This window comes from Lycium ferocissimum, chromosome 5 (genome assembly GCF_029784015.1).
Source record: "Lycium ferocissimum isolate CSIRO_LF1 chromosome 5, AGI_CSIRO_Lferr_CH_V1, whole genome shotgun sequence".
Taxonomy (NCBI): Eukaryota; Viridiplantae; Streptophyta; class Magnoliopsida; order Solanales; family Solanaceae; genus Lycium; species Lycium ferocissimum.
In genome coordinates, this window is record NC_081346.1 from 11,181,575 (window position 1) to 11,197,254 (window position 15,680).

Here is a 15,680-nt window from a genome sequence, read left to right on the forward strand (position 1 = left end):
TAGTTGGCATGAAGCATCTCTGTCACATTGGTATGGGAGAGTGACAAACACTGTTTTGGTAGCAATATGTAGCAAGATTTTGGATCTTCTAATATCTCAGTGAGCATACTCAGCATGTTAACCTAGGTGACCTTCAACACTAAAAACAACCTTTAGACAAACAATGTAACATTTGTTTTAGGTTTGATAAACCCTGATCTACAAAATGCATAAAGAACTGGAGCCAAGATTTGAAGTTTATGGGTTTTGAACTTGCAACCGAACCAATAGCTCATTTTAGTTACAGGGTTCCCAACTAAATATTTATATATATTTAACAGATTTCCTGATACAAATGCAGCCTAAGCAAAAGCTATTGGATTCATCTGAACCCATACCTAATATTGTAACTCCGCCCTAAATGCACATCAATTTCAAAGAGCAAGGTTTGCACCTGAAAAATCTGCAGGAATACCAAATATGACTTTGCCAGGACAGTGCTTCAAACCTGATTATTTGAGAAGCATGGAGTGCTAAGGACATTCTGCTTGGATAGGAATCCCAATGATGAACCATTAAGCCTGTCTATGCATATGACCTCCAGTTTGATAAAGAGTAAGATGGTGGATCGCCTTGGCAAACAACTCCCTTAAATCAGGACGCTGAGCAAGTACATGACGAGCAGCTCCCTCAAGGATGCTCAGTGCTCTCGCTTGCTCAAGGGCCTTACTATTACCAACGTGCAACGCAAGGTAGCAGAGCAGTTGAAGCTCATGCAACTGCCCTCGGTCACTCCTCAGCAAATTCATCAGCTTTGGTACTCCATCGAATTCAACAACTGCCTTCGAATGCTCCACGCAATTAAAATTGTCTGGACATGCAAATTTCCCCAAAGCAATACATGCTTCCACAGCAATATCAGTATTCCTATGCCCAAGTTTAGCCACTATATGCTCAATGATTCGTGTGTCCTTCGCAGGAAACGTCCTAGCCAGTGACCCAATTGCCTTAATAGACGGAATCACCAATGGAGCGTCGGATTCCTCATTTATCACCCTCAATAGCTGATCAATGAGTGCCTTTCCAGCAGGTGAAGTAGGCTTGAACGCCAATCGTCTAAGTTCAGCATTAGACTCTGCCACTGCAGCCAATTCCATCACTGTCATCAGACAATTAATCTGCAATTCCCCCTTCTCCTTCTCAATAATCTTCGCCAAACAAAGCAAAGCCTTAGTCTCAGTAATCTTCCTGCTATTCAACAAACAACCTTTAGCCAATTTCCATAGTGCCATTGCACAGCTTATCTTAAGCTTAGCTTTCACTTCAGGAGGCTCCAATTCCCTATCTTTCTCTTTCTTATTACCCCTACTACTCCCATCCATAGAATTCGAATGAAAACTAAACTGATTCCGCGCCATCTCCTTATTTATCTGAACTAAAGAATGTAAACTAGGAGTCTTACGTGGCTGCGCATCCTTCAGTTCATCAAGAACTACATCCATTCCTAAATTTATCACCAATGGCCTCGTTATATTCTCTCTTCCAAATTCTTCCTGCGCATACGTGTCCAAATCAGCCATTCTTGAAACCAAATTCGCGACATGAATTTGAACTCTCATTGGCGATTCAGTAAGCACCTTAACAACAATTTGAACACCAAGATCAATCGCTATCGCCCTAACTCTTTCCTCATCATCAGCCAAGTTATACAAAGCAGTAGCAGCAGCAATTTGTGCTTCAGCTGAACTACTTTCCTTTAATAACTTCAACAAAGGCGCAACCCCGTTCTCTTCAACAATCATTTTTTTATTCCGGTCATTATCCAAAGCTAAGTTAGCTAATGCCTGAGCAGCATCAATTCTGTACTGTAAATTCCCCATTTGAATAGTAGCAATATAAGACCAAACCCAAGCCATAATCGGGTCATTACTAGCAATAGGAGGAAGCGAAAGGGTCGGGCCAGCATCCGGGTCAAAAATAGATAACAACCACTTCACATCAGCTGTAGAATTTTCAAGAAGGGTCGAAACCTTACGGAAATCAGTTGTAGAAGTAATGGAAAGAACATGACGAAGTAGATTTGGTTTGTGACGGCATTTGCGGACAAGTGTAAGGGCTCGGTCTAGTGTTTTGGTGACTTCGTTTGTTATACGACGAATGGGCTTGTCGTAAAGGGATTGGGATTGTGTGAGACGAACAGTTGCACGAAGGAATTGGCTTAGTTGAGTAGCGTGGCGAGCGAGGTCGGTGCATTCTTGTTTGTATGATTCGGCTTCTTGGGCTGATTTGATGACTCTGTCAGCAAGTAGAATTGGAAGTGAGAGTTCGTCTTGTATTGATTTCTCTTCTTCAGCCATTTAATGTTGAGTTCTTGGGAGTTTTGGTAAAGGGGTTCGAGAGTGGGGAAAGACAATGTAATAGGAAATCTAGGAGCAGGTTTATTAAAGTTATTGGGAGACGAGCTGACATAACATCCTTTTACTAGAAAAATAATGGCACTTGTTCTTTAAGGATTTAAAACAAGCTTAATTAACATATCTTAAGGGACTTGTTTAATCGATCTCTTAGTACTGGCATAGAAGAATTAGGTTCTATATAAAACAGTGGGTGAATCATAATTCCACATGAGTCAATGGGTCAATAATTTTAAAATGGTACTCGCTTTTCTTAATTATGAAATTGAAGATAGATTTTTCAATCCTTTTAAAATAAAATTTACATTCTAAAAGATACACGAAAACACCACAAATCTACATAAATAATAATTGAAAATAATTTTAAAGTTCGAGAAAATCATACTTGTAAGAAAGTTATTTGACTCTCAAAAATAATAATATTTTCACATAATATGAGACGAAGATTGTACTACAACAAGCATTGGTATAGGGTATGTCGCTTTAGGAAAAGTTATGTGGCAATGAAGTGATGACTAAATATTTTGATACAGAGAGGACTGAGTCAAAGAGTGAAAGAGAGAAGAAAAAGCATTAGTCAAAGAGCTGGGAGGAAGAAGGGATGTACCTAGGATAATATACCAGAGAAAACTTATCGTATTTCTGTTGAATCACTCTAATTTATTAATTTGATTTAAATGTCACGTACTGATAAATATTTTCTAACGTATTGTCTTTGGTTAGATGAGTCGTGGCAAATTGGAAATTGACAACCGAATCCCGTGAATGGCCTCAAATTCACATCACAATGAGCTGAAGACTTTCCTCTCTATTTCAGAAAAGAAAAAGGACAATTAACAATATGATAAACTTTTTAGTACGTTACCTTTTGTTTACTTCAGAAAAAACAAGCACAAACCGCGTCTAAAATAGGACTGTTCCCCTCTACTATTCATAAACGCGTACTTCACTATGATTAAAAAGAATGCAAAAATTAAGTTTATCTGAATGAAAGCTCTTTTACTGTTTGTTTATTCTCCAGTGGTGAATGCTGAATAGCATTGAGAAAATGGACAATTACACAATTTGTACAACAATTCTTTTGTTAGACTGACACTACATTCATTTGATTGGCTTCAATTCTAAAACTAAATAAAGCTCAAGTGTTGAAGCTTGAAATTTGAAGGGTCAAAAGGGAAACTTCCTTGCAAAATAAGATGTTTACATAGCTACGAAATTGTGCACATTTGGTCAAATGCGCAGACCTCCAGCTTCTGACTACTGGGGAGTTTTCTTATTATATGAAATTGCATCGAAATGCTAGAGTAATATCAAGGAACTTTTGTCTGTATTACCTAGCCACTTGAGTTATTCCTTCAATTTAAATATCGCATTCACTTTTCTTGTACCAAACTACGTTAACGGAAAGGTCGAAAACAATCAAACATAGTCTTCGTCAACCCGTTGGGAAAAAAAGACAAACTTAGAGTCTGTGTGGATAAAGTGAAAAAAAGCGAAAAAAAAAAAAAAAATAAGTTGGGAAAATTTTTTTTGGCTTTTTGAAAGTTGTTTCAACTTATGTTCGCTTAGACAAAAATGCTGTAAACGCAAATTTCGATTATTTTTTTAGAACTTTTTTTAGCACAAAATGACTTTAATCAGGTTATAAAGAACTTATAAGGAATCAGGTTAGCTGGATATCATTGACCACAATCAACGAATTAATTAAAACGTCAATATTACTTGTAGAGTGGACTTGACCTGTGAAAATGCTGTGTACAACTTTGGTGATAAAAATAAAAATAAAAAGACCAGAAGCATCTAAAAGTTAAGCTGCTACATTTATCTTTTCTCAGATGCATCTAAAAGTTTTGCGAGGGTTGAAAGTTGCGATTATATCCTCCGCTAATTGCTTTTAAAACTCAGCAAGTTTCAAAGTTCAAATTATCAATTTTTTTGTAGTGATGTGTGGGGTTTAGTTGGATAAGGTCTCTTTAAACAGACAATTCTCTAGCACTGTATCCAGCATTTCGAAAGAACCATTTATCACTAAAACAAAGCCACTATTTGTACGATTTGTATTTTGGGTGTTGGCCAACAGCTATGATACTATGATATAAAGGAGAATGTCTAGGTATTTATGTCTAGGCACTACATGCTACTAGTAGTTCATTTCGAATCCCTCCTTGTAGGACTGATAACAGTTGTGAACGAATCCCTCCTAGGACTGATAACAGTTGTGAACAAAACTCCCCAAAACACAATGTCACTTTATTGGGCAATTTGCAGGATTGCCCTTCACTGGGGTGGTCTTTAATTTTTACCCCTCAAAATGGTGGTCTTTAAATTTTGCCTAAAAGGCAGAATTTTGCTTTATTATTCAAAATTTCACCTTGCATTTTTTTTTTTAGCGAACTGGAACCTACAACTTATGTTGGCGAAAGAAACTCACCAAATGAAGGACCTTAAAAAAAAAAAAAGATCTTTATTCCTATAGTTGGGGACTTGGGGCCCTGCTATTCTTTCACGAATAAGTGGACTCTTATTTGGAACTCACTGGGCCTTAAGCCCATGGTTCGACGGAATTCGAGAGACTAATTGGCCGGTTGCTCAATTTTTAACCATCCCTGGATTGACCCCTTAGAAGCATCATTTTTTTGCGCGGATTGCCGCTCTTTTGGGGTGGTCTTTAAATTTTTCTTTCCTTATATTTAATGGTCTTTAAATTACTCTCATATTGCTGGTCTTTAATTTTTACCTTTCGCGTTGCAACTACGGCGTTCGCGCGAGAAATCATGAGGTTCGAGTTCGAACCCCGCTCAAGCATAAATTAAAAAAAAAAAAATTGCAAGGCAAGGTTTGGGTCGCGTGTATCTTGGACAAGATGTTTGTTATGAATTACCAAATTTATGCGGACTTGGCATGCTCATGCCTATGGGCGGACTTGGCATAAGTATGTCGGAGTCGGCGATAACTTTGGTAATTCCTTAACAAGTTTATGCGGTGGGGGTACTTTTAATGGCAACTTTATCTTGGACCGGCGTAAACTTGTGAAGAATTACTAAGGTTATGCGGACCGGCCAAGATACTTATGAAAGTCTGCCCGTAAGTTATGTCGGGTCAAGCCATATTTTAGTAATCCTAAAGTGAAGTATCTTGACGTAGGCATGCCGAAATTTAAACTTTACCTTGCGAATTTTTTTAAAATTTTGATCAATGGGGATTCGAACCTGGAACCCGATGGGTTTTTAGCCAACGGTAAAATTTAAAGATTTAATATGAGGGGCAAAATTTAAAGACTACTCCAAAAGAAGGGGCGACCGCCTTGCAAGATTTATTTTTGCGTGGAGTGCCACTTCTTCGGGGTGGTCTTTAAATTTTGCCCTAATTTGAAATTTTAAAATTTGCCCTTCGGCTTAACACTCCATAGGTTCCAGGTTCGAACCACACGCAATAAAATTTTAAAAAAATTGGCAAGCCGAAGTTTAAATTTCGCTATGCGGTTGACTTGGCGGCGACGATGGGAGGACAAGGAGCTATCGGTTATAAAGTACCTCGTGGAGAAGTGTCTAACGATCCATACCTATCGGTGACAAAGAAGGTTCGGGCATGCTTCGACTTAGCCCTATGATCCGGGTCATCTCTTTTTCTCGTATTCCGCAGCGAGGTGGATAGGGTCGTCGAAGAAAGAAGTGGGCGACACGTGCGGAGGAGCAACAAAGAAGAAGTCCGGTCCTGGCCCGACCCGAGGCTCAAATCGCTCTGTGAGCGTTGAGTTGAGAGTCAAAGGACAAAGGAGTAGAAAACCTTCACACTGAAAAAGATTCGAGTGAAAGCCAGCTGCAACGGAAAGCATGGGAGAGAAAAACGCAAAATTTACGCAATTTCTTTTCTAAGAGGAATTACCAAAGTTATGCGGACCCAAGCATACTTATCTTAATAAGACTTAGCGTAAGTATCTTTCGGTCCGCATAACTTTGATAATTCTTTCATTAAAGTTATCTTGGTCCGCATAAAAGTTTGCCCATTAAAAGTATGCCCCACCGATAACTTTGTGAAGGAATTATCGAAGTTATGCGGGACCCCGCATACTTATGCCAAGTCGCCATAAGGCGTAAGATTCAAGAAAAAGTCGATTCTTCACATAATTTTTAACTTCATTGCCCATCCTAATTAAAATAAACGAATCCAAACTTAACAATATTAACACATCATACACGATTGACAACCTCATCATGAATTGCATTTGCGCACCAAAGATTCGTACCATTTCCACTTGACAAGCGCATGTTTATTCTGTCAAGAAGTAAATCTTAGATAAAGCCGGCAGACAATTACACTGTAAGTAAGCTAGCTATAGATAGTCGACACAAGCACACAGATGATGCTATCCGCGATGTCGAAACTTTAGGTCTCCCGGATACTGCTAGCAAGTCTTTCCACAAGAATGATGAATATTTTGAACCACTTTCTCTGGGATAAGCTGGTAACAAAACACGCTATGACTTATCACTCAAATATTTATTTTCATAGGACCCTAAGATAACTTTCGATAATTCCCCCCCCCCCCACAAAGTTATCTTAGGCATACTTTTAACGGGCAAACTTCTTACGCCGATCAGCGATAACTTTGTGAAGAATTATCAAAGTTGTCTTAGGACCAGATCTACTCTTAAAATGCTTACAAGGCATAAGTATCTTGTCCCAGATAACTTTGGTAATTCCTTCACAAAGTGTATGCCGTTGGGCGATAGCAAATTTAAACCGCCTTTAATTTTTTTTAAAATTTTTATTCGGCGCGTGGGTTCAACCCTGAACACCATAAGAAAATTTAAGTTAATTTAAACATTTCAAATATGAGGGGCAAAATTTAAAGACCACCCCAAAAGAATGGCAATTCTGCGAATTGCCCTAGAAGCATCAACACCAAGCCCAGCTTCATCTGAAAAACAGCCCGGGTCCTTCGTCAAATTTATGGAAATTATATTTATTTCCCCTCAACCTCATGTAAAAATTTGTCTAACTTAAGATTCTAAACAATCTTTACCTTCTACGTTAATACCCAAATATTGATCGAGAAACAAGAAGCAAATTATAAAGGTGAAGTCTATTTTGTCTTTTGGATTATCAATATCTTATGAAGAGGAACATTTTTCTTTTCCGGATTTATTAGTTTCGACAGGTCATTTGTTCATGTGAAAGTTGTTTATGATGGAACGCTATCTAATCTGATTTTGTTTTACGCTTTCAGGGTTTATTGAGACGAATTGCTGGTATAAACAAATTTCCTCCAAAAAACAATATGCTAAAAGATTTTAATTCTACACTACTCAGTTGTATTTCATGCCACATAAACCGTTAATGCCATAGCAAGATAACAGGAACATGCTTATAAGGATTGTTTTCAATAATTTTTTAAGACAAGGCTACATTAAGAACGGGGGATAATTGGTTTTGTAGCACTTTACACATTTGTATTTACTTTTATAGTACTCTCTTTCACAAAAAATCTTTATTATTTGAGATCTAAAATGACACATAAGAGATCTTTATAAGGATCATTTTCGTGGTCACATCAGAAGCTCATTCTCTTTGTAAACTAAATTCGAAATGACATGTATATATAATGTACCAGATAATTTTACAAAATTAAATACAGTGCAGGACTTTACAAGACTTCCTACTTCACACTACAACAAATCTACACTGAATTCATGTGCATTTTTTTTTCGTTTCTATTGGATTTTGAACCCTAATTTCCCAAAAACCTATACCAGTCTATTGACCCTAGATCATTCCTGATATATTGAAGGGTACATTAATATAGTGAAATTATATTAAGATTTCAATATTGTACAGGAAGCAGACCCCTGTGCAATTCTTACAAATAGAGACTTCTTCTAATAACAAGGGTAGGCAAAACCATAGAATCAAACGTTTTAGCGCAGATTGAATGGACATTGTACCTTCTCCATTGAAAGGGCAATGGAAGAGGCCAAAGGAGATTGGGCAGGATAATCCAACACACTCTACTCATGCTCATTTAATGGAAACAAAAGCTGTGTTTCTACCCACAAAAGCACTTGGTTTGAAAGAATAGAACATATACTAGGATCTGAGTCAAGATTGTAATTTAATCTACCAATATCTTTACTCATTTTCAAGCTTACACTCTAAACAGATTCACTAGATTCCGACCTTACCACTACTCTGTAAAGTCCTAATGGAGGGCAACACAAAACTCTAACGATTATTCCTATCTAGCCCTAATATCATCCTCCATACCAAGAATGAATCCCAGCAGAAATTGTGTTGCAACCAAACAGTACACAGTTGAAAGCACAACAAAAGGAACGATGTCCAATTCAAAATTCGAGTTTCAACCAACAAAGAATTTGACTCTACATATTTTCCCATCTTTGGAACTTTGTAATCAAACACCAATGGGGAAGATAAAACTTGCGCAATAGATGACTTGAAGTAGTACATATTTCATTAATTGGTTTGTCAAAAGCAAAACTTGTCCTAAGACTTGTCAAACTTAGAAACTTATATAGGAGGGTGGAAGGTTTGATGTATTAACCCTACATTCAAATGTCAAACTCGTCAAATTATTAGACCCAATTTGAAACGAGCTTTCAGTTTAAAAAGTAAAGGTGGATGAAAATTCGAGTCGCCTTAAAAATAGCCTGACGGTAAAAGAACAATCAAGGGACAGTGCTAAAAAGTATTTGGGCTTCCAGTGGTTGTTGACCATAATTGATAGAGATAGGGTTTATTACATATGCAATCTTGTCTTTGAAAGCAGTAAAACATATGAAAATTACTAGTGTAGCATAAATATATTTGTCTTGCATGCTGTTTAGACACCATTATTTTCTGCATTGTACTTCTACTACAAATACTTGACCAGCTTATATAATAGAGGCAATGCTCTCTCAGCAGCCATAACCCTAGAAGAAGATATGTGAAGGAGCATATCTTCATCATGTGACCATTGCCTTCCAAAGAATGATTCACAACAATAATAGACACATGAAGTTTAAAATTATAGTACAATGGATCTAGCCAGTCTCAATAAATCCAGCAACATTTATTATTAACCAATTTTTCCTTAAGTTATGCTACAACCATTCTTGTGTTATCAAGTTTTACGAAGGAATTTATCATTACCCCCATTGAATCTTCCATGCAGAATTGCAATAACCTCACAGAACTTGATAGTTATCAGTCTCTGGATGGTCCATTCCATAACCAAATACACACACACACACACACACACACACATATTACTCTTAACAAAAATGCATCTCTTCCCCATCATAATGCAAGAATATGCACAAAATCAAGCAGAAGAGTTGCAGGAAAAATTAAGTTTCAGAACGAAGCTGTTGACTTATACACATACTAAATCAAGCTGCTGAATCTTTAATCTAAATGTCGTAACCCCCACAATGGAATTGTCCATTGTTACATCCTCAAAAAAAAACTTGCTTACCAAGAATTGAAGAATACCTCTGAGATGTTATTTAAATTCAAATTTAAAAATGAGATCGCAGAAGAAAGCTACGGCCGAAACCAATTAACATCATTTTATGATAAATTTGGCCTGGAAATAATGAGAGCACCGGAATGACGATATTGAACCTCCATTAGCTTTCGCCTAGCTTTACTCAAGAACCGTTCTTTCAACAACAACATACCTGCTGTAATCCCACAAAGTGGGTCTCAGGGGAGGATAGAAGAGTGATGCAGACCAGTTTCTACTACCAAAGGGCGGACCTAGTAAAGAGCCCGGGTCATCCGAACCCTTTAAAAAATCGTACCGTATATACAAGGTGCAAATTATTTTTTATGTATATATAAGAGACGTTGAACCCCTTAGCTTCTTCATTTATGCTTCTTTATATTTTTGAACCCCCTGCTATAAATCTCCGCCACCGACTTCTACCTTGAGGTAGAGAGGCGTTTTTGCGAGACCCTCGGCACAGGGACAAGCAACTCAATGCTGTATAAAATGTCATGGCAAAATACTATAAAAGCATGATAAGGCAGTACTCAAGAACCTGTCTTATCCCCTTAAAATATCAATAGGAGGGAACTCTTTTAGATGCTTTACAGGAGACTTGCTCTGTTTTAATCAGTTGCATCCCCTGATGCTACTTAATGGAACTATGTTACCTGATCAAAATATATATATGCATAGGAGGGACGGATAATAGTTGGCATGAAGCATCTCTGTCACATTGGTGTGGGAGAGTGACAAACACTGTTTTGGTAGCAATATGTAGCAAGATTTTGGATCTTCTAATATCTCAGTGAGCATACTCAGCATGTTAACCTAGGTGACCTTCAACACTAAACAACCTTTAGACAAACAATGTAACATTTGTTTTAGGTTTGATAAACCCTGATCACAAAATGCACAAAAAGAACTGGAGCCAAGATTTGAAGTTTATGGGTTTTGAAATTTGTAACCGAACCAATAGCTCATTTAGTAAGAATAGGTTCCAACTAAATATTTATATATATTTAACAGATTTCCTGATACAAATGCAGCCTAAGCAAAAGCTATTGGATTCATCTGAACCCATACCTAATACTGTAACTCCGCCCTAAATGCACATCAATTTCAAAGAGCAAGGTTTGCACCTGAAAAATCTGCAGGAATACCAAATATGACTTTGCCAGGACAGTGCTTCAAACCTGATTATTTGAGAAGCATGGAGTGCTAAGGACATTCTGCTGGATAGGAATCCCAATGATGAACCATTAAGCCTGTCTATGCATATGACCTCCAGTTTGATAAAGAGTAAGATGGTGGATCGCCTTGGCAAACAACTCCCTTAAATCAGACGCTGAGCAAGTACATGACGAGCAGCTCCCCCAAGGATGCTCAGTGCTCTCGCTTGCTCAAGGGCCTTACTATTACCAACGTGCAACGCAAGGTAGCAGAGCAGTTGAAGCTCATGCAACTGCCCTCGGTCACCAGCAAATTCATCAGCTTTGGTACTCCATCGAATTCAACAATTGCTCTCTTAATGCTCCACTTAATTAAAATTGTCTGGACATGCAAATTTCCTAAAGCAATACATGCTTCCACAGCAACATCAGTATTCCTATGCCCAAGTTTAGCCACTATATGCTCAATGATTCGTGTGTCCTTCGCAGGAAACGTCCTAGCCAGTGACCCAATTGCCTTAATAGCCGGAATCACCAATGGAGTGTCGGATTCCTCATTTATCACCCTCAATAACTGATCAATGAGTGCCTTTCCAGCAGGTGAAGTGGGCTTGAACGCCAATCTAAGTTCAGCACTAGACTCTGCCACTGCAGCCAATTCCATCACTGTCATCAGACAATTAATCTGCAATTCCCCCTTCTCCTTCTCAATAATCTTCGCCAAACAAAGCAAAGCCTTAGTCTCAGTAATCTTCGTGCTATTCAACAAACAACCTTTAGCCAAGTTATACAAAGCAGTAACAGCAGCAATTTGTGCTTCAGCTGAACTACTTTCCTTTAATAACTTCAACAAAGGCGGAACCCCGTTCTCTTCAACAATCATTTTTTTATTCCGGTCATTATCCAAAGCTAAGCTAGCTAATGCCTGAGCAGCATCAATTCTGTACTGTAAATTCCCCATTTGAATAGTAGCAATATAAGACCAAACCCAAGCCATAATCGGGTCATTACTAGCAATAGAGGAAGCGAAAGGGTCGGGCCAGCATCCGGGTCAAAAATAGATAACAACCACTTCACATCAGCTGTAGAATTTTCAAGAAGGGTCGAAACCTTTACGGAAATCAGTCGAGAAGTAATGGCAAGAACATGACATAGATTTGGTTTGTGATGGCATTTGCGGACAAGTGTAAGGGCTAGGTCTAGTGTTTTGGTGACTTCGTTTGTTATACGACGAATGGGCTTGTCGTAAAGGGATTGGGATTGTGTGAGACGAACTGTGGCTCGAAGGAATTGACTTAGTTGAGTAGCGTGGCGAGCGAGGTCGGTGCATTCTTGTTCGTATGATTCGGCTTCTTGGGCTGATTTGATTACTCTGTCAGCAAGTCGAATTGGAAGTGAGAGTTCGTCTTGTATTGATTTCTCTTCTTCAGCCATTAATGTTCAGTTCTTGGGAGTTTTGGTAAAGGGGTTCGAGAGTGGGGAGAGACAATGTAATAGGAAATCTAGGAACAGATTTATTAAAGTTATTGGGAGACGAGCTGACGTAACATCCTTTTAGTCGAAAAATAATGGCCTCAAATTCACATCACAATGAGCTGAAGACTTTCCTCTCTATTTCAGAAAAGAAAAAGGACAATTAACAATATGATAAACTTTTTAGTACGTTACCTTTTGTTTACTTCAGAAAAACAGCACAAACCGCGTCTAAAATAGGACTGTTCCCTCTACTATTCATAAACGCGTACTTCACTATGATTAAAAAGAATGCAAAAATTAAGTTTATCTGAATGAAAGCTCTTTTACTGTTTGTTTATTCTCCAGTGAATACTGAATAGCATTGAGAAAAATGACAATTACACAATTTGTAAAACAATTCTTTTATTAGACTGACACTACATTCATTTGATTGGCTTCAATTCTAAAACTAAATAAAGCTCAAGTGTAGAAGCTTGAAATTTGAAGAGTCAAAAGGGAAACTTCCTTGCAAAATAAGATTGTTTACATTGCTACGAAATTGTGCACATTTGGTCAAATGCGCAGACCTGCAGCTTCTGACTACTGGGGAGTTTTCTTATTATATGAAATTGCATTGAAATGCTAGAGTAATATCAAAGAACTTTTGTCTGTATTACGTAGCCACTTGATTTATTCCTTCAATTTAAATATCGCATTCACTTTTCTTGTACCAAACTACGTTAACGGAAAGGTTGAAAACAATCAAACATAGTCTTCGTCAACCCGTTAAAAAAAAAAAAAAAAAGACAAACTTAATCAGGTTAGCTGGACATCATTGACCACAATCAACGAATTAATTAAAACGTCAATATTACTTGTAGAGTGGACTTGACCTGTGAAATGCTGTGTACAACTTTAGTGATTTAAAAAAAAAAAAAGACCAGATGCATCTAAAAGTTAAGCTGCTATATTTATCTTTTCTCAGCAAGTGTTCAATGTGTGGGGTTTAGTTGGATAAGGTCTCTTTAAACAGACAATTCTCTAGCACTGTATCCAGCATTTCGAAAGAACCATTCATCACTAAAACAAAGCCACTATTAGGACGATTTGTATTTTGGGTGTTGGCCAACAGCTATGATACTATGGTATAAAGGAGAATGTTTAGGTATTTATGTCTAGGCACTACATGCTGCATTGCTAGTAGCTTTTCATTTCGAATCCCTCCTTGTATGACTGATAACAGTTGTGAACAAAACTCCCCAAAACACAATTTCACTTTATTCCTATAGTTGGGGACTTGGGGCGCTGCTATTCTTTCACCAATAAGTGGACTCTTATTTGGGAACTCACTGGGCCTTAAGCCCATGGTTTGACCCAATTCGAGGGACTAATGGCCCGGTTGCTCAACTTAGAATTTAACCATCCCTGGATTGACCCCTAAGACTTTTTTTTTTTTTTGCGCGGACTGTGCTTCATTTGGGCTGGTCTTTAATTTTTGTCCTTCAAATTGGTGGTACTTTAATTTTTTAGCCTTCAATTAATACCCTTTGCTTTGATTCGAAACCCAACTCAAAAAAAAAAAAAAAAAAAAAAAATAAAACTTTTCGCAAAGCTTTTTAAGCGCATTTGATTCGCAAAATTTTCATACAAAATTAGCGAGTTTTTATGCCTTATCAAGTAAATCTCAAGATAATTTGAAAAACTCGCCCCATCCTTCGAAGCTTTAAGCAGAGTTTGTGTTCGACGTGGGCAGAGTTTGTAGACAAAAAAATTTTTTTTTAATTTTGGCATGAAAATTCAATGAACCCCGATATTTATAGCAAATAGAAAGCAAATATACATGTGTAAAAAGAAAGACCACCCCAAATAAGGGTATTACACCAATTGTCCAATTGCCTTTCATTCGGTAGAGTTTTTAAGGCTCCTTCAAATTGCTTTTGAAAGCCATTTTCGCTTAATAATTTTATCAAGTGGTTTGAACACAACTTCCATCAAAAAAATGCAAGGCAAACTATTTGATTCGCAGCGCAGAGCTTGTAGGCAAAAGCCTTCACTTGAAAACTAAGCCTTTAAAATTTTTAATCTAAAATTAGCCCAGGTCCTTCGTCAAATTTATGGAAATTATATTCATTTCCCCTCTCAACTTCATGTAAAATTCTAAACAATCTTTACTTTCTATGTCAATACCCAAATATTGATTGAGAACCAAGAAGCAAATTGTAAAGGTGAAGTCTATTTTGTCTATCAATCTTTTTTTTTTTTTTTTTTTTATGACACGACAACCCAAAGATCCTTCCCAGACACGTGATAAAAGGGCATTGCAAAACCACATCAGTCTTTTTTTGGGGCGGATTCCCTTCATGCAGGGTCCTTTGTCAAATTTATGAAAATTATATTTATTTCCCCTCTCAACTTCATGTAAAATTCTAAACAATCTTTACTTTCTATGTCAATACCCAAATATTGATCGAGAACCAAGAAGCAAATTATAAAGGTGAAGTCTATTTTGTCCCCAATCTTTTTTTTTTTTTTAAAAAAAATCTTTTCGCAAAAGGCAAATGTTTGCATTCTAAAGAAAACTACAGAGATGTAAACGCACTGTGCAGTTCCCGTGCGAATTAAAGACCGAATCCGCAAATCCCCCGCTATCAGAGCAGTGGTCCTTCTAAAAAAATTATATTTATTTTCCCTCTCAACTTCATGTAAAAGCAAATTATAAAGGTGAAGTCTATTTTGTCTATCAATCTCTTTTTTTTTCTTTTTTTCTCTTTTTTTTTTTTTTTTTTTTTATGACACTCTCAACGTCATGTAAAATTTTAAACAATCTTTACCTTCTATGTCAATACCCAAATATTGATCGAGAACCAAGAAGCAAATTATAAAGGTGAAGTCTATTTTGTCTTTTGAGATTATCAATCTCTTATTAAGAGGAACATTTTTCTTTTCCAGATTTATTAGTTTGGACAGGTCCTTTTCATGTGAAAGTTGATTTTGATGGAACGCTATCTAATCTGATTTTGTTTTACGCTTTCATGATTTATTGAGACAAGGAATTGCTGGTATAAATAAATTTCCCCCAAAAAACAATATGCTAGAAGATTTTAATTCTACACTACACAGTTGTAATTCTTGCCACACAAATCGTTAATGCCATAGTAAGATAACAGTAAC

The 15,680-nt window shown here is 37.2% G+C and overlaps 1 protein-coding gene across 1 annotated transcript; it reads right to left on the bottom strand.

Moving 5' to 3' along the window:
- Nucleotides 1-109: 109 nt before the first annotated feature.
- LOC132055976 (uncharacterized) lies at nt 110-3,025 on the bottom strand. The gene has a single exon (XM_059448012.1). It carries the CDS (start codon nt 2,334-2,336, stop codon nt 555-557), a length of 1,782 nt encoding a protein of 593 aa, XP_059303995.1. The 5' UTR covers nt 2,337-3,025; the 3' UTR covers nt 110-554.
- Nucleotides 3,026-15,680: the final 12,655 nt, after the last annotated feature.

Excerpts from the sequence above, each read along its gene's own strand:
- LOC132055976 (XM_059448012.1), bottom strand. The coding sequence starts at position 2,336 with ATGGCTGAAGAAGAGAAATCAATACAAGACGAACTCTCACTTCCAATT.